At 36.9% G+C, this 18,008-nt stretch overlaps 2 protein-coding genes across 2 annotated transcripts in view; one reads left to right on the top strand and one right to left on the bottom strand.

The window, feature by feature from the left end:
* LOC113010180 (dynein axonemal heavy chain 8) overlaps positions 1-13,346 on the bottom strand; it is a 37,098-nt gene extending 23,752 nt beyond the window's left edge. The window contains exons 1-16 of the mRNA XM_080293030.1: positions 13,193-13,346; positions 11,786-11,897; positions 11,551-11,685; positions 10,338-10,422; positions 9,889-10,040; positions 6,432-6,615; positions 6,173-6,336; positions 5,697-5,933; positions 4,722-4,835; positions 4,004-4,111; positions 3,804-3,905; positions 3,557-3,703; positions 3,273-3,470; positions 2,548-2,667; positions 2,326-2,461; positions 2,047-2,234 (exon numbers count right to left, since the gene is read on the bottom strand). Coding sequence (XP_080149156.1) covers positions 2,047-2,234; positions 2,326-2,461; positions 2,548-2,667; positions 3,273-3,470; positions 3,557-3,703; positions 3,804-3,905; positions 4,004-4,111; positions 4,722-4,835; positions 5,697-5,933; positions 6,173-6,336; positions 6,432-6,615; positions 9,889-10,040; positions 10,338-10,422; positions 11,551-11,685; positions 11,786-11,827 — 2,112 coding nt within the window. The 5' untranslated portion in view covers positions 11,828-11,897; positions 13,193-13,346. The remainder of the gene's footprint in view (positions 1-2,046; positions 2,235-2,325; positions 2,462-2,547; positions 2,668-3,272; positions 3,471-3,556; positions 3,704-3,803; positions 3,906-4,003; positions 4,112-4,721; positions 4,836-5,696; positions 5,934-6,172; positions 6,337-6,431; positions 6,616-9,888; positions 10,041-10,337; positions 10,423-11,550; positions 11,686-11,785; positions 11,898-13,192) is intronic.
* Positions 13,347-13,742: 396 nt separating this feature from the next.
* calr3b (calreticulin 3b) lies at positions 13,743-17,431 on the top strand. Its single transcript, XM_026149127.2, has 9 exons — positions 13,743-13,921; positions 14,304-14,405; positions 14,716-14,919; positions 15,010-15,104; positions 15,213-15,422; positions 15,518-15,631; positions 15,739-15,882; positions 15,970-16,062; positions 16,194-17,431. The coding sequence occupies exons 1-9, from the start codon at positions 13,825-13,827 to the stop codon at positions 16,401-16,403; spliced, it is 1,269 nt and encodes a 422-aa protein (XP_026004912.1). The 5' UTR covers positions 13,743-13,824; the 3' UTR covers positions 16,404-17,431.
* Positions 17,432-18,008: the final 577 nt, after the last annotated feature.

Raw genomic sequence — 18,008 nt, 5'->3', positions numbered from 1 at the left:
TATGATGCAACAGCCATAAAAAAATTTTTTTTTAAAAAGCATGGCAACAGCAGGGTTGAGACCTAATTTCTCAATGGTGCGACTAAAGAAAGCCTAGGTCGCACCAGTACGACCAGCCGGTCAAGTAAAAAAAAAAAAAAATCTTCGTAACTCTGAAAGCCTCCGTGTGGTCAACAAGAGACACACATCATGCCCATATCATGGTCGTAACCAATCGGGGATAGTCAAGGGAGGGACCTCTCTGATTGGCTGTGGTCCAGATATTCCTGTAGGCTTACGTGTATGTACATTTGAAAGTGCAGGCTGATAGAGAGAGGTGAGTAGCCTAGGCCTGATAGAAATGGATTGAGTTGTGGGTAATGAGAAAAGATGAAAAGAACAATTGACAACTTTTTCGTTAAGTTAAGGCCTGATCTGTCTGAAATTCATAGCCAGTGCTCTGACATAGAGCCATCAACCTCTCAGGTAATGGGTAATGTCTAACACTGGTCATGAGACGGCATCAGATAATGAGCCACATACAATCGACTCCGAGCCAGAGCCCACTGAAAGTAAAAGGGGGAAAGTGTATACATTTCAAAGAGAGTGGCTTGACCAGTTTCCCTGGCTAAGATACAGTAAATCTGACAACATGATGCACTGCATTTACTGTCATGAGTGCGGAAAGAAGCTCCCTGGCAATACTGCATTTGTGGTGCTAACACGTTTTGAATTGAAATGCTGAAAAAGCACAGTGTATCCAGAAAACACATTATATGCTGCAATAAATGCATTCCCCAAGTCTCCCCTCTCCCCACTGCCAGCAGCAAACAGGTCGTCAGAGGAGGCCGAGATGATGATTAAGTTTAACATTGTCTACAATATTGCCAAAAATGAAGTTCCGTTCATTTCCAAAGTTCAAGTCCAAAATAATTCTTCACAACACCCCACGTACAGTAATAATGCCGCCCAGTATATGGGTGTCATCAGAGACATATTGAAAAAAAAAAGGGGGAAAAAAGGCCAAATTACAGGAGTTGGCCATCTCAAGGGCCTGTTACTGCAATAGTCCATGCGATAGTCCATAAGATATCAAGTTGTTCAGATGTTAATTTAGATTTTCTTTTTATTTAATATATCTTGAGATGTTTTAAGTTTAAATTTCAGTTCAGTGAAGCACTTTAAGCACCAGCACTTTTTAAGTAACTCATCTTTCTTGTAGAACTGTGCTCAAATAAAGAACTTTGTGTTGACAAGCTTGTTAGCTAATTATTTACAAAAATCAATATTGTCTGTATGGACAGCAATTAAAAAAAAAGTGAACTTGCAAAACTGCGGTGTTAAGCAATGCGGTTGAAAAATTTGGGTGCACCTAAGAAAAAAGTTAGGTGCTCCAGTGAAACCGTGGCAGTTAGTCTAGAGCCCTGAACAGTGGAAAACATATTCACACTGCCATTAACTAACAATGTTTAACAGCTGAGACATTTCTTCCACAAAATGCTCCATCTACTGTAATGTACTTACATTTTTGATTTTTGAAGCCATCCAGCTGGAAAAGTCTTCAGGTATTTTCTCACAAGTGGACTCATAATCTTCCAAAATTGTCTATAAAAAAAGGACAACAAGTTGTTTTATCCATCCACTCGCTTCCGCTTAACCTTTTCAGGGTCGCGGGGTGCGCTGGAGCCTATCCCAGCTATAGGACGAGAGGCTGGGTACACCCTGGACAGGTTGCCAGTCTGTCAGGGTTAACACACAGAGACAGACCACCATTTGCGCTCACATTCACTCCCACGGGCAATTTGGATTGATCAATTAACCTATCCCCACAAACTGCATGTCTTTGGACGGTGGGAGGAAGCCGGAGTACCTAGAGGGAACCCACGCAAACACGGGAAGAACATGCAAACTCCACACAGAAAGACCCCGGCCTTATGGTGGAATTGAACTCAGGACCTTCTTGCTGTGCGGAAACAGTGCTAACCACCGTGCCACTGTGCTATAATATAAAGTTATTTTATATTAAGTTAAATAATCATTTTGTGAAAAAAAATAGTTATTACTTGCCTGTAATCGATGGTGATCAGCACTGAGTTTTGTTTCGATGTTGAGAAGATGTAAGGCTTGCTTTGGAACCAGGAGACCCATCTTCACCAAACACTTTGCCTCCCGTATGACCTCAGTTACTTTAGGATCAAAGTTGACAACTAGCTTTTCTGTCTTTGGGTGACGAACCAGCAGTGCGACATTTAAGACTGTTGTGAACAACACAGAGAGTAAAGTCATACTAACAGAATCAGATACGGTGTGCCATCAAGGTTATCAATATATTTAATTTAAGCCAACCATGATTCATCTGCGATACTTCCTCGAGCCATGCTTGGTGGTAAATACACTCAAACTTTACTAACGAAGCTGCAGTCTGATTGTACATTTTGACTGCATTTCGTCCCTGAGGACTGAGCAGGATGTCCGAGTTTTCCTGTTTAGGATGACAGAGTGAGGCAACATTAAAATCTTTCAGTGCTAGTAGCTTTAAAATGTTTGCTGACAGAAATCTAGCCTTACTTTTATGTGTAACATGGGTTCCTCTATTTTTTTGAAGAGGTGCCTGGCCCAACCAATTCGTCCAGCCACAGGAGGCATGTCCCTAGCAAGTGGAGGGTTGTCTTTGTGGTTGCCATAGTGCTGCAAAGGAAGTTTGTAAAACAAAATCTGTGCATTTATATTTTATTTTAAATGGCATTAGCGAATAACAATAAAATAGGTACCTTTCTCACAAACTCTACTTCTGAGACATAACGCTGAAGAATATGACTCAAAAGATGGGGAACGTGTGCGTTAATGCAGGGAATGTTCAGCCTCTGGAAACTACAAATTTAAAAAAACAAAGTAATAACAAATCATTACAGTATTTAATGTTATATTTCTAATATAATATTTCCAGTGATATATTAAATTGCTTAAAATATCATATATAGACACTTACCGCTGTATCAGGTGAATGGCACGCTCAGATGTCTTCACATGTGAGAAGCATGAATTCATAAAAGTCTGCAGCTGGTTCTGTAGAAAAGGTAACAAATGTAACCTTCATTAGTACTTTATCATGTTTCAGTTGTGACCATGTCTTAATGAGTGATGTCTGTGATTAGTGGTTTTGTGTATATGTAAATTCTTTGCAGGTCTCTGAGAAAACATCATCAACCCTTATGATGCTTCCTGATTTAAACAATGCACAGGAAAACAGCAGCTACATGTTTTAGGCATAATGAGTACACAACTATACATACCTCAATGTAACAGATTTGCTCTGTAAACTTGACAAAATTTGCTTCAAATTCAGCACTCCTTGGAGCCAACATATCATACTGCTTTCTTTTCAGATTCATGGCTATAGTGTTGAACTGTCTGGCTAGACTCTCAATGCCCTCAATGTTGGACTTGTTAAGTGATTCAAATGTCTTGAACACTGTGATTATTTGTGTGATCTAGAAAAAAATAATGCTTACTGTTATATGGCAAAGCATTATGACAAGACTGACATACATATTTTAGGAATTAAAATAGACCGTACCTTTTCAAGCTGCTTGCAGAAGTTGGAAAACTTCAAAAAAATTTCCATCTCTGAAACCTCAAAAGGCCTCTTTCCAGGTGCAGCCATTGTTTCCATCTTTGTTATCTGGAAACAAGACTTATATTCCTGGTACAAGGAGGTACAGTGCTGCAAAAGACAAAAGATTAACAACAGCAGAAACTGTGTACTGCTGCAGTCATGCCTCTGTAATAACACTGATGTGTACTAATCACAGTGTAACAGTCACCTGCACTTTTGTGATGATGCTATCAGCATCTTGGTCCCATATGAGACGTTTGCCATTGTCAGTAATGTACGATCTGCACATTGTAACCATCTGATTTGTGACCTAGAAGAGTTTTCAGTATCACATGTTGTACAAAGGGAATTGGATCTTAAATGTTTGTTCTTTGAATGAAATGAAAAAACCCAACAAAGTAAACTTACTTTGATGAACAGTGAAGATATAGTTTCACTCGTGTTGTAGTACAGTGAAACTCTGAAAATCATGTGAATAGTACTGATGACATTTTGCACATTTTTCATCATGGCAACCTGAAATGACACCAAGTATAGTCACATTATTTATAATATATTGTTTGCTCTGATATAATTTGTATTTCTTAAGTTTGTAATGAACAACTTTACTGTACAAAAATTGAACTATTAACAGGCTATTATCCATATTTATTTAAAAGAAAAAAACAGTATGTAAGATGGTCACTAATGTATAGTACATGGACTATGAATTGAATACTAGCGTTGTTTCTAAGTGAATAGTAAATAGGCAATTTTTGATCATTTTGTTGTGATGTAGTCTGGGGCAAATAAAAGACTATTTTAAAACCTGTCAAAGACCTCCTGTATTCAGTGCATAGCAATAGCTACTCAGAATTTTGCATTTGTTTGTTATTGCCTTCATTTGGTAAAAAAGACCATACTTTTCCCCCCAACACTGTTGGTTTACAGCCTGAATGCTTTACAATTTATATACATGTCTTTAAATAGCTGTGTATGCGATATAGGTGCTTTCATACTTGGCTTGTGCTTTAACATCAGTTCATCAACAAAAACACTGTTTGGCTCAGAGGTAAAACTTTATTTAATACTAAAAATTCTAACAATTGCAAGTTCTTAATGGAAAGGAATTGTTGACTGTACATACCGGGTCACTGATGTAGAGAGGTTGAAGAACTTTCTCCAGTGTGCTCAGGAATTTCACATTGTCTTTTGCCTCATTGGCACACCTTGTTATCCTAGTATCCAGCTTCCGCCACATCTACAGAGGTACATGTTTATGACAGTGATGAAGGTAACAATATATGTTGTTTATTGTAAATGTTTGTTTATTGTTAAATGTTTCAAGGAGTAATTTAAATTTCTGATTTTATCATAATTATTATTATTGTTAAATTTTTTAACATATTTTTTGTACATAAAATAGAGGCAATATCCCCTGAATTATATGGTCACGATGCAAAATACACAAATCACATTTATGGATCCATGATACATCATAGAACAGCGAAAATTAGTAATTACTGATCATTCAGGAATAATCTTACTATTATATAATTTGCATGTAATTTTTATTATATATATCAAATAGATTCAGTTTTTCATATTGCATCTATGCACACAGTGTTATAGATGCAATATGTCTGAAGGTATTCATTTTTAGATTTCGATATTGTTATTGTTATACCAAAGTTATTATTGTATAAGTGGGCCTAATGGCATCATAAAAACAGAATAATAACTAAATACTAAAATACTAAAAACTGTGTAGCACAAATTATTTTTTAGTGAGGAAAAACGCCTATTAGTGTTTGCCTCACTTTCATTGTTCATTGTTGTTTCATTGTTATGTGTGGAGGAGCTGTCTGACACCAACCTACAATAAAATGTTTCCCTTTGCTGATTTTAGAACATGAGATTTTTATTGAAAGAGTTTTATTCATTGAGCATATGTTTGAAGTGACCTACTGACTTTGCATTTTTGGACACATGTGAACAAGATTAGAAATAGGTATATCAGAGGTATATCAGAGGTGTGGTAATTAAAAAAATTATATCGTGCAACAAATAATGTTGTTACAGTATACCAGTATATACATTATACTGCCAAGTATTATCTTACATTAAACAGTGGACATAAAAAAAATACTATAATAGTGTGACTGACACTGAGAATGAGTACCTTTACAGTTTTGGATCTGCTAATATGGAGCACCATCACCGCTGTCTTGCACTTTTGGCTTTTGATGTGAGTGATGATAGAATTGAACCTTATAGACATTCCTTTCCAGTGCTCTAAGTCACTCAGTGGCCCTTCTGAATCAGCTCCTTTTCTCAGCTGATCACTCTCTATGAGGACCTGATGTACACCGAAAAAGTTACATTAATTCAGTCAGTACTCTACAGCAAGCCACTACAGCAAGTTTTTCTTTTCCTTTTTTTCCTTTTCAGTCTCTTCTTTCATTTCCTTTCTCTCATACTAACAAAATATATACCATTCATTTATGAAGTCATCATCTCTGGCCAGTAAACTGTATTCCTTGAAGCCACGGGTTCATAGGCTGCACTTCACTTGTGCGTTTGAATGATTTAACAAACCTGCTCAATTTCCTTGCACCACTGCAAAAGATTTTTTTCCAGTTGATGGACCATCTCACAGTTGGCAGCTGCAGTTTTCATATCATTTAGGCTGGCCAGTTTAGAGAAGTCAATATGTGTGAATGTAGTCAGATGAACAATGTACTTGTTGCTTATATGGATTTCTGCAGGACAAACATAACAAAGTACAAAATTATTAAATTATTAAAACCAGCCATTTAGCTACAGTATGTTGTTCTGAAGAAGCATTTTTTTTTACCTTCTAAGGACTCAAGACAGCGTTTTATTGTGTACATTAAGTTCTCTTTACATTTTACTCCATGTCTGGACTCTATAGTGCCCCAGTTTTGTGGTGCATCGAGAGCAGGCAGTAGAAAGTTGTAAGTGTTCCTTATTCCTTTCAGGAGGCCGTCTCTGGCATCAACTACTGCAAAAAAGATCTCCTACAAAGTATGGAGACAAGTCACCCATAACGTCATAAAAACCAAAGCCAAAACATCTGTGATATAAATCAAAGTATTTTAAACAGATTTATTTTCTACAGTACAGTTACATTGTAAATAGGTGTGGACGTCAGATTGTTTTATAATGTTAGTGAAACGGTTGGATGTCAAATGTGACCTCAAGATTTAAAAATATGTTAAGGAAGGAGGGTTAGATCATATTAGCTTTTTCCTAAACTAATATAGGGAATGCTGAAAAGTGACAAGTTTATTATGTGATGTTTATTATGTGAACACAAGAATTATTATGTGGATGCAAGAATTTCTCCGCCATGGGATCAATAAAGCCTTATCTTATCTTACATAAACTGCTCAAAAAATAAAAGGAACACAAGAATAAGACATCCCAGATCTGAATGAATTAAATATTCTTATTAAATACTTTGTTTTTTAGTAGTTGAATGTGCTCAAAAATCACACAAAAATTATCAATGGAAATCAGATTACGCTCAACATTAAAGTGGAAAAACACACAACAAGCTGATCCAACTTTGATGTACTGTCCTTAAAACAAGTCAAAATGAGGCTCAGTAGTGTGTGTGTGGCCTCCACGTGCGTGTATGATCTCCTTACAACGCCTGCGCATGCTCCTGATGAGGTGGCGGATGGTCTCCTCAGAAAGTTCTTCCTAGACCTGGGTTAAAGAACCCGCCAACTCCTGGACATTCTGGGGTAGATGGAACGAGACATGATGTCCCAGATGTGCTCAATTGGATTCAGGTCTGGGGAACGGGCGGGCCAGTCCATAGCATCAGTGCCTTCATCTTGCAGGAACTGCAACATCCACATGAGGTCTAGCATTGTCTTGCATTAGGAGAAACCGGCATATGGTCTCACAAGGGGTCTGAGGTTCTCATCTCGCTACCTAATGGCAGTCAGGCTACCACTGGCGAGCGCATGGAGGGCTGTACGGCCCCCCCAAAGAAATGCCACCCCACACCATTAGTGGCCCACTGCCAATGGAGTCTGTTTCTGACTGTTTGAGCAGACACATGCACATTTGTGGCTTGCTGGAGGTCATTTTTTAGGGCTCTAGCAGTGCTCCTCATGCTCCTCCATGCACAAAGGTGGAGATAGCGGTCCTGCTGTTGGGTCTGTGGTCATCACCTGCAGAACCACTCCTTTATTGGGGATGTCTTGCTAATTGCCTATAATTTCCACCTGTTGTCTATTCCATTTCTACAACAGCATGTGAAATTGATCGTCAGTAAATGTTGCTTCCTAAGTGGACAGTTTGATTTCACAGAAGTGTGATCGACTTGGAATTACAATGTTTTGTAAAAGTGTTCCTTTTATTTTTCTGAGCAGTGAACACAAAGACATATAAAATGCACACTTAGGTTTTTAAAAATAATTTCCAACCCAGATCCTAAATCATGTCTGTATGTCCAATGAAAACTACCATATTGCTGTCCTGTGAATTTAAAACACTTTATTGTGTGTTTAAATTGGATTTTTTTCACAGATAAACCATTTTCTTTCAGCATATAAAGAAAATTCTGACATCCGCTTGGAAGTAAGTGGGACTTTTATTTGATATGTTTTATATGTTCTATTGTGAATAAAGTATGGGCTTATGAAACTAATGAGATTATGATTTCTGTTTAATTTACATTTTACACACTGTCCCAACCTTTTTAGAACTGGAATGGTTATAAAATCACATATCTATATTATATATATGGTTGTTAGGTTGTTAGATATGATTTTATAACGATTTATATGGAAACAATTGTACATTTTGTTTAAATTTATATTAAAAAAATATTAGTTTTTTTTTATACCATTCCGATTCTAAAATGGTTTGGACAAATGTAAATAAAAACACAAATCATAATATTATTAGACAGTATCTCACAAAAGTGAGCACACCGCTCACATTTTAAAAAAATATTTTGTCATATCTTTTCATGGGACAGCATTGAAGATATGACACTTTGATACAACGTAAAGTAGTCAGTGTACAACTTGTACAACAGTGTAAATTTCCTGTCCCCTTTAAATCAACACACAGTCATTATTGTCTAAACCTCTGGCAACAAAAGTGAATACACCGCTAAGTGAAAATGTCCAAATTGTGCCCAATTTGCCATTTTCCCTTCCTAGTGTCTCAGGTGCAAATCGGAAGGTGTGTTGAATTTGGTGTTCAATCCAACTTTATTGATAAAGTACTTTAAAAACAACATGATTGACCAAAGTGCTTCCCAGTAAAAAACAGTAATAAAAGTTAAAAACCATACATTAAACAGACAAAGAAAATTAATTAAGTGTAAAATAAATGAATGAATGAAAAAAAGATCAAATAAATCGGTAAATATTGAAACGTGAATAAAACAGACAATATAATAGACAATAAAGAAAACTAACAAAGTAAAGGAGATTAAAAGCAACCCAAAACTGATTAAAACTGACTACAAGCTGACTCTGGTACTACAACAAGAAAGCCCGCAAACAGTTTGCTGAAAACAAGCAGACTAAGGACATGGATTAATTGTGATCTGATGAGACCAAGACAAACTTATTTTGTTCACATGGTGTCAAGGATGTGTGGCGGCAACCAGGTGAGGAGTACAAACACAAGTGTGTCTTGCCTACAGTCAAGCATGGTGGTGGGATGTCACTGTTTGGAGCTGCATGAGTGCTGCTTGCACGGAGGAGCTACAGCTAATTGAAGGAACCATGAATGCCAGCATGTACTGCGACATACTGAAGCAGAACATGATCCCCTCCCTTCAGAAACTGAGCCACAGGACAGCATTCTAACATGATAACATCCACCCATCTCCATGATGTCATCATGGAGGGGTGGAAGAGGATTTCAGTGGCACCCTGTGAAGCTCTAGTGATCTCCATTCCCAACAGAGTTAAAGCAGTGTTGGGATGGCCACACAAAATATTGACACTTTGGGCACAATTTGGACATTTTCACCGAGGGGTGTACTCACTTTAGTTGCCAGCGGTTTAGACATTAATGGTTGTATGTTGAGTTATTTTGAGGTGGCAGCAAATGTATACTCTTATACAAGCTGTACACCGAGTACTTTACATTGTATCAAAGTGTCATATCTTTAATGTTGTCCCATGAAAAGATACAATAAAATATTTACAAAAATGTGAGGGGTGTACTCACTTTTGTGAGATACTGTATATGGATATTTTAATTATATAATAGTTATAGAAACAAACCACCATACAAATTCAGTACCCTCTTACCTCATGTACGTTTTCAGAATTCACAGCTATGTCCTCTCTTGTCCGTATAAAGTAGCAGCAAATACCTGTCAGGGATATTTGGGACAAATCGGGCATAAACAGCCTCAGTGTTTTTTCTCCTTTTACAGCACCAGGATATGAGCGACCACACTCTGCAATAAAATATAAATAATTTTGGAAGAAAATTAAAAAATGAAAATGACACATAAAACAGATCTTAATTTTTTCTGCTAAAACTAGGATATTTCACCAGCACAGGGATAAAATCATTAATGATCACATGAACTTGGTAAAAACTCCAATTATGACTGGCCTTGAAAATCAGAAAAGTAAAATACTCTAATCTTAGTTTGTTTTAAATTAGTGGTCAGTATTACTTAGTATGAAATAAAAAAAATAAGCAGGATAACATGTGACAGTCAAATACTGGAGTCGAGATTTATTCCAACCTGGTCCTGGCGCTGCAGATTCTTGATACACAAAGGAAATGGTTTTGCAACCTCCTTCGGCAAAAAACTGATCAAAAGCAGCCAGCTATTCATGATAAAGAAGGAAAAAGAAAGACAAAAAATTGTGAAATGAAAAATGTGTAACTGTATAATATCAGATGTGTTTAAACCATAATTGCCATATCAACATAGACAATATAACATGTGAAATGAATGAGATGTTTTGACTTTTGCATGTTCCAGTTGTACTTGCAGCAGCCAAAATATACACTTCTGATTATGATATTTTTTGCTTTTGATATTTTGCTTCCAAGGAGCCAAATGCTCATGTATTTTTTTAAGGTTGCCTTGAGCAATAGTTCTCCAGACTTTCTGAAAGTCTTTTCAAAGCTTTTCTGTTGACATTGACTGTCTTCTCTAGTCAAGTCCTTGCATCAGACCATTTTCCGAGAAACGATTTCTTTGTTTGTTGATCCCTGACCTATGAATCACTAAAGGGTAAAAGACTTAACTCAGTGGATGAACCAGGACTGTGTCTATACATAATAGACGACTTAGACGACATAAAGAACCGATTTAAAATTGTATGTTTTGTTATTATCAGCCTGTCCAAAAACACATAATTTTTGGACAAGGTTTGACAAGGATACAATATTTTTTTGCACCACCTATTTGATTCTCAGTGAACTATTAACTGAAAACTTGGTCCTTCAGTTAATCTATCTATTTTTCACTGAAGCCTCAACAGAAATGGGATCAGTAGAAGGATGGCTGTCAAGAAGCTATTCTTAATTAAAGGAAACAGGGAAGAAAAGGCTAAGGTACGCAAAATTACACAAAAACTGCTCTGAAAATCAGTGGCAATAGGTTTTACAGAGTGATGAATGATAAATATGAAATGATTAAAACTGTTGTTAGTATCTACGGCAATCAGGAGAGCGGTACAACGGTGAGTGTCCACAACCTGTAAAACACGGTGCAGGCTTTGCTATTATTTGGGCATACAGTCAGTGGTGTCGGGATCAAAATTGATGGAATTATAAACACAGAAAAGTAATCTCTGATTGCTGCCATGCAATATCATCAGAAAAGTGATTGACAGTGGCTTCTTTTTTCAGTATATCAATCATCCTAAATACACTGCCAGTGCAATAAAAGTATATCCGGATAGAACTTTGAACATACTTTGTCAAAGTATATGGGAAAAACTCACAGAAGACGAATCTAAAATAAACTCCTCTACATCTGTTGGGGATAGGGCCAGTCTCTCAGCCAAGATGTCAATGATATACTTGTGTGCAGGGGTGAGGAGCTTTTTTCGCTCTTCTCTTGCCTCCTTATATTTGGCCTGAGAAATACAATAGATGTTAATTGTAGTAATTGTAACTGCTCTGACAACAAAAGTGGTTGATGTCAGTAAGGTTTCATTAAACCCATTATCAATTTACCTGACATCCAGCCTCGTTTGTATTTTGGCTAACTTCTTCCATCGTATTGTTTGGCAGGAGGACTCGCCTCCTTGATGTTTGAAAAACTCAGTGACTCTTCAACTTATTCTGCCTGGAGAAAAAAAAATTAATGAAATGTTATGAAAATCAATAACTAACTAACTCCAAAGTAGAACACAGTGAAAAAGTATTTGCCTCTTCCTCTTTTTTTTTGCATATTTGTCACATTTTCATGTTTCAGGCCATCAAAGATTTTTAATATTAGACAAAGATAACCCGTGTAAATATACAAAGCAGTTTTTAAATTATTTTATAATTTATTAATAGAAAAAGCTATCCAAACATCATTTTGTGGAAAGCTTAGATCAATTTCACTAGTTCCTCCCAGGCCTGCTTACTGTCAGACCATTTGAATCATTTCCATTTAAGAATCTGTCTGACAAAGATGAGATAAGATAAGATAAGATAAGATAAGATAAGATAAGATAAACCATTTTTAGTCCCACACGTGGGAAACTTTTTGGTTACAACAGAGAGTACGTTTAAGTTTAAGAGCAGTATAAGTTAAGAAAAACACAACAGAATAGGATAAGATAACCTAGAATAACATACTATACAACAACAGTAAAGTACTATATACAATAGAATAAAGTGAATTTGGCTAAAAGACATCAAAAAAAGCAAGATATCACTGACATCTGTCAGTCTGAAATGGGTTACAAAGCCATTTTTAAGGTTGTTTTTTCTTCTTCTTAACTTTAGTGAGATTCATTATCCACAAATGGAGAAAACTTAGAACAGTGGGGAACCTTTCAAGGAGTGGCGGGCACAGCAAATTAGTTCAAGACCTCACTTGCTTCAGGCAGGGTCAGGGTCAATAATAACAAAGAGACTGAACAAAAATGGCACCTATGGAAGAGTTTCAATGAAAAAAAACCCACCGCTGACCACAAGAACACAAAGGCTTGTCTCACATTTACCAAACAAAAAAAACAAACAAACGACACAAACATTTTAAAAAAAACATCCTGAAGAGCCACAAGACTCTTGTAAAATACATAGTACATTTTTTTGAAGGTTTGTGTCTCATTACATCTGACATAAAACTAATGTAGCACCATTAAAGGAAAATCACACACACTTGGTGGTGGTAGTGTGATGGTCTAGGGCTGAGCAAAGTATTAATTAAAATTGTATCAGTAAAACAGAACTGTTTTTCAATCAAAGTGGCACTGAAGATAATATAATTAATAAAACGTTCTTCTTTCTTTAGTCTTTTAGCTTTACTGCCATCTGAACGAGCTAACTGGATTATTTATTACAAGTTGGAGACTTGTTATCGAGGTCATATCTTACTTATATAATTCTAACCTTTGATATATATATATATATATATTCTGCCCTTACCAAAGCGTGGTCATTCGAGAAATGGTAGCTTTCTGTTGGGCACATGTTTGTGCCAGTTTTGTTTTAAGTAAAAAATAGTATTTTGTTTCCCGTTTTACAATCGTGGAAATCACTTCCAAGTCCTGCAGTCGTTATGAGCCGTTACTGATACCTGCTGTTAACGCAACAGTTGAAACGAGGTGTCACGAGCCCAACCGTTACCACACGTTATAAATGTTAATATTCACAGTAAACGTAAAACACATTCTCAAAGCGTTTTTCATAGTTTGGGGGGACTTCTTGTAGTCGTATTGCTGACCGTCCTCTTGAAACACATCAGATAAATAAACATTCACAAGACAGTCATTACTTTACACTCTTTATTTGTTATTACCACCCTCTACAGGGTGGTTCCCGCACCAACACGACCGACATAACTCAAACAACAACTGATCTTGGACCAGGCTACGGACAGGACATATGTTTCGTGGTCTACTGTGATTGGTCCAGCCACACCGTCTGTTTGTCCAATAGCGGGTAGACATCTGTTCGCTGGAGCAACTCTAAAATATTCCCCTCTCTTCCTCCTGCACAGTCTTTTTGCTGTCCTGCCCGGCGACGCTCCTGCAGAGCTGCTGAAAGTTGAGCTGAAAATGGGGAAAATGCAAGTCTTAGGAGTAATTGCAGTAATATTAGCAGTGTACTGTGTACATGCGAAGATTTACTTTCGGGAAGAGTTTCTGGATGGTGGTAAGTTGTGCAGAGAATTTTTATAACTTTGCAAGGTTAGCACTTCACTGCCTGTTAGCTTGACTTTCAGACATCGTTGTGTCACAAAAATTGTTGTCTAGACTGTGAGTCCTCTCAAAAATATCACCTTTCCCCGTTAAATAATCAAAAGTCCATTGATAATTGGCAACATTCATTAAGGTCGAAGGGAGCAGACGTAATATCGATATCAGTTAATAATCGTCGTCCAAGTTGCAGTTAGTGAAACTAAATTTCGACATTGACAATTTGTCGTCGCATCTACAATTACTGGGAAATTGTGAGACGATTTTCATGACGTACCATGCTCTATTGGCCCGGTAGTGTTAATCCTCAGCAAACTTACTGGTTGTTTTCTGAACAGATGAATGGAGAAGTCGCTGGGTGAACTCCAAGCACAAGTCAGACTACGGAGAGTGGAAGCTCACGGCTGGCGACTTCTATGGCGATGCAGAGAAAGACAAAGGTACATGTTCGGACTTTCTAATGTAAATCTTCATTACAAAGTTTTCTTTTGATCAAAATAGCGTTTACTGTTGTCCAAATGGCAGCAAGGCACTTGACATTTAATGTGTTCCTGTTTTTAAAAAAAAAAAATAATAATAATTCTATTCTAGAAGTGAAAATAAGTCATTTGATCATAATAAGCAGTAGTAATGTCTCGAATAGCTCCTACAAAGTGCCCTCATGTCTGATTTCCATTATGGTTCCTACTTTATGTTTGTTTAAAGCTGAACAAAATATATTTAGTTTTGGTTTGATACTTTCATTTTCAGGTCTGCAGACAAGCCAGGATGCACGTTTCTATGCGGCCTCTGCCCGTTTTGATTCTTTCAGCAATGAGGGTAAGCCTTTGGTCATCCAGTTTACAGTCAAGCATGAGCAGAAAATCGACTGTGGTGGTGGCTACGTGAAGGTCTTTCCTGCGGACTTGGAGCAGACTGAAATGCATGGAGAATCCTCTTACTACATTATGTTTGGTAAGTAATAATGACCTGTGTGATTTACAGTGCTTCCAGCTGTCACTGGATTTGATACGTGTAATAATTAATTTTATTCCTTTCCCCTAGGCCCTGACATTTGTGGCTACAGCACCAAGAAAGTTCATGTAATTTTTAATTACAAAGGCAAGAATAATCTCATTAAGAAAGAGATTAAATGCAAGGTAATTCTTGTGTTTTGAAGTCCATATTTTTAAATGGAAACCTGCTTCTGCACCAAAGGCTTTAGTCTAAACCCTGCTTCTTTTTTTTGTTTTGCTTTTTCTTTCTAGGATGATGAGCTGACCCACCTGTACACACTAATCCTGAATCCAGATCAAACCTATGAAGTAAAAATCGATAATGAGAAGGTGGAATCTGGGAGTCTGGAGGATGATTGGGACTTTCTGCCTCCTAAGAAAATTAAGGACCCTGAAGCCAAGAAGCCAGAGGATTGGGATGACCGTGCCAAGATTGATGATCCTAGTGACGCAAAGCCTGAGGTGAGTAAACTCAGTACAGTCATTCTACCACCTCTTACTTTGCTCTGTGCAAATAGTTGTGTATTTTAACCTCAGTATTTTGTGTTTTTCTCTAGGACTGGGACAAGCCCGAGAATATTCCAGATCCTGATGCTAAAAAGCCTGAAGACTGGGATGAGGATATGGACGGAGAGTGGGAGCCACCCATGATCCCCAACCCAGAGTACAAAGTAGGCTAGAAATTGATCACCAAAATACTTTAATATTAATATATAAAATACTTAAAATGCTTTTAAATTGCATTACTGATAACCCTTTTTAACTTCCTGTATTTCAGGGAGAATGGAAGCCCAAGCAGATTGATAACCCCAACTACAAAGGAGCCTGGGTGCATCCTGAAATTGACAATCCTGAATACAGCCCAGACTCGAACATCTACAAGTTTGACAACATTGGTGTTTTGGGTCTTGATCTTTGGCAGGTGAGACACGGTTCATCTTTAAGGTATGTGGTAGCGGCAGTTGAGCTACAGTCTAACAGTTTTGGTTTTTCCCCCCTTCCTCCTCAGGTGAAATCTGGTACAATCTTTGACAACTTCCTGATTACAGATGACGTGAAAGAGGCAGAAGAGATTGGAAAGGAGACATGGGGTGTGACAAAGGTCTGGCCTTATTCTTTTTAACTCATAACTTGTTGTTCATGCAAAGCACAAAGTCTGCCCCTATGAACTACTGCTGTGATTAAAAGACTTGATTTTTTGTTGTTGTTGTTGTTGTTTGTGATTCCTTACAGGAGCCAGAGAGAAAAATGAAACAGGAGCAAGATGACCTGAAACGAAAAGAGGAGGAGGAGAAGAACAAAGAGCAGGACACTGAAGCTGCTGATGATGAAGATGAAGAAGAAGAAGAGGAGGAGGAGGAAGAAGAAGAAACGAAAGAAGACACAGACGAGGCACTTTCAGAAACAGATGAAGAAGAAGGAAAGCTTAAAGATGAGCTTTGAAGGGTTGTTGGCATAGAATTTCTTTGTTTTTTTTTTTTATTTTATTTTTTTCCCTTTTTTGGGGGTGGGTGTGCTCCCTCAGGAACTGTCCTATATTTCCCAGGGGTATTGTGGCTGCTGTGCATCCTTTCCCTGAGATTTGGACACAACCCAGCTAAAGGGTGATTTGCAGTAGATTGGAAGGGGGTGGGGGGCAAATGGTTTGTAACATACTTGGGGTCTTTCATTTTGATCTTAACCCTGAACTGCTGGATTAATTCTAAGGTTTTCCACTCAAAGTACATTCTTTATTTTGTAATAACAGATAATAACTATAAACCGTCACCTGCTGTTTGCTAGATTTTTTTTTTTTTTTTTTTTTTTTTTTTTTAAGATTCTCTTAAACTAGACCACAGACTGTATATAAGATTAATCTATGCAGTCTGTGGTCTGCATGTCTACTTTTTTGCAAATACCCTCTTTTTTTTTTTTTCTCTCTCTCTCTTTTTTTCTTTTAGGGTGTTTGAAAGAGCTGAAAATGTAGTAATTATATTAAATTAAGAACATCAGCCGCTCAGATTTCAACGTTAACTCTGAAACAGAACATACAAAGCATAAACCAAAAGTTGTGACCATAAAAACAAAAAAAAAAAAGAAAATATGTGAAGAGACAAATCAATACTATGATGACTTCTTTTGGTTATGTATGCAGCACTGTCTTTTTCTTTTGTCCCCACACTCTGAATTGAATTAATTGATTAGGAATGAATTGATGGGACCTGCATATTTTGAAAGTCTGGACAAACCGGTGGTGAGCCCCTGTGTGTGTCTTATTTTTATGGGACAGAATGTTATTGATACCAAAGTTTTTATTAAAAGATTATAACCTTATTGTCCACTGATATTTTGTGTGTGAGAGTTCACAATTTAGAAGCACTGCTTGTGGTTTAGATGTAAATTAGTGGACTCCATGCCAACTGTTTCAAAAAGGAATGTCAAATGAAGTTTCATTTCCTCTATCTGTGAATAAAACTCTTCTAAAGATTCAATCAATTAAGAAGTTTCTGTTTATATCCAAGCTTGGTATGAATAAATATACTTTTTTTTTTTTACAGAAAAAGCTGGAAATTTTAAAAAAACACTGTCAAATGCATACTATTTTTTTCCTTATTGTTTCACCCAAGAGCAATAGATAAAATATTCATACTGTGAAAGTCACTTCATGTCAAGGAGACCATACATGTTAATGATATCTAGTGCCTGCTTCATTATATCTTCCCCAGAAAAAATTCTGGACAAGTATAGAAAACGCTAGTATTTGGGGGCCTGTAATCCATGTGTCTTTGGGTTAACTACAATTACACTTCACCTAAGAAAAAAAAAAATATATATATGTGTGTGTGTGTGGGTTCTGAAATGTAGTTCACAAATAGCCATGGAAATTATCTGGTGTGAACTTAAAAACTGAAAACAAAATGTGTTTGTAAAAACAACAGAAACATAAGTCTTCATAAAATTTGCCTGTTTGTATGATTTTTTGGTGTACCACATCTCGGAAAAATGAATGTGGGACTAAGGGACATCTGAAAAATTAAAACATAATTGAAACTATTTAGCGTCAATCCA

Source organism: Astatotilapia calliptera, chromosome 18 (genome assembly GCF_964374335.1).
Source record: "Astatotilapia calliptera chromosome 18, fAstCal68.1, whole genome shotgun sequence".
Classification (NCBI taxonomy): Eukaryota; Metazoa; Chordata; class Actinopteri; order Cichliformes; family Cichlidae; genus Astatotilapia; species Astatotilapia calliptera.
The sequence above is the reverse complement of the archived record's forward strand: the minus strand, read 5'-3'. Positions and strand labels throughout refer to the sequence as shown.

Coding starts and splice junctions, on each gene's coding strand:
- calr3b (XM_026149127.2), top strand. CDS start 13,825: ATGGGGAAAATGCAAGTCTTAGGAGTAATTGCAGTAATATTAGCAGTG. Junction 15,105..15,212: donor AGAAAGAGATTAAATGCAAG/GTAATTCTTGTG, acceptor TTTTCTTTCTAG/GATGATGAGCTGACCCACCT. Junction 15,423..15,517: donor CTAGTGACGCAAAGCCTGAG/GTGAGTAAACTC, acceptor GTTTTTCTCTAG/GACTGGGACAAGCCCGAGAA.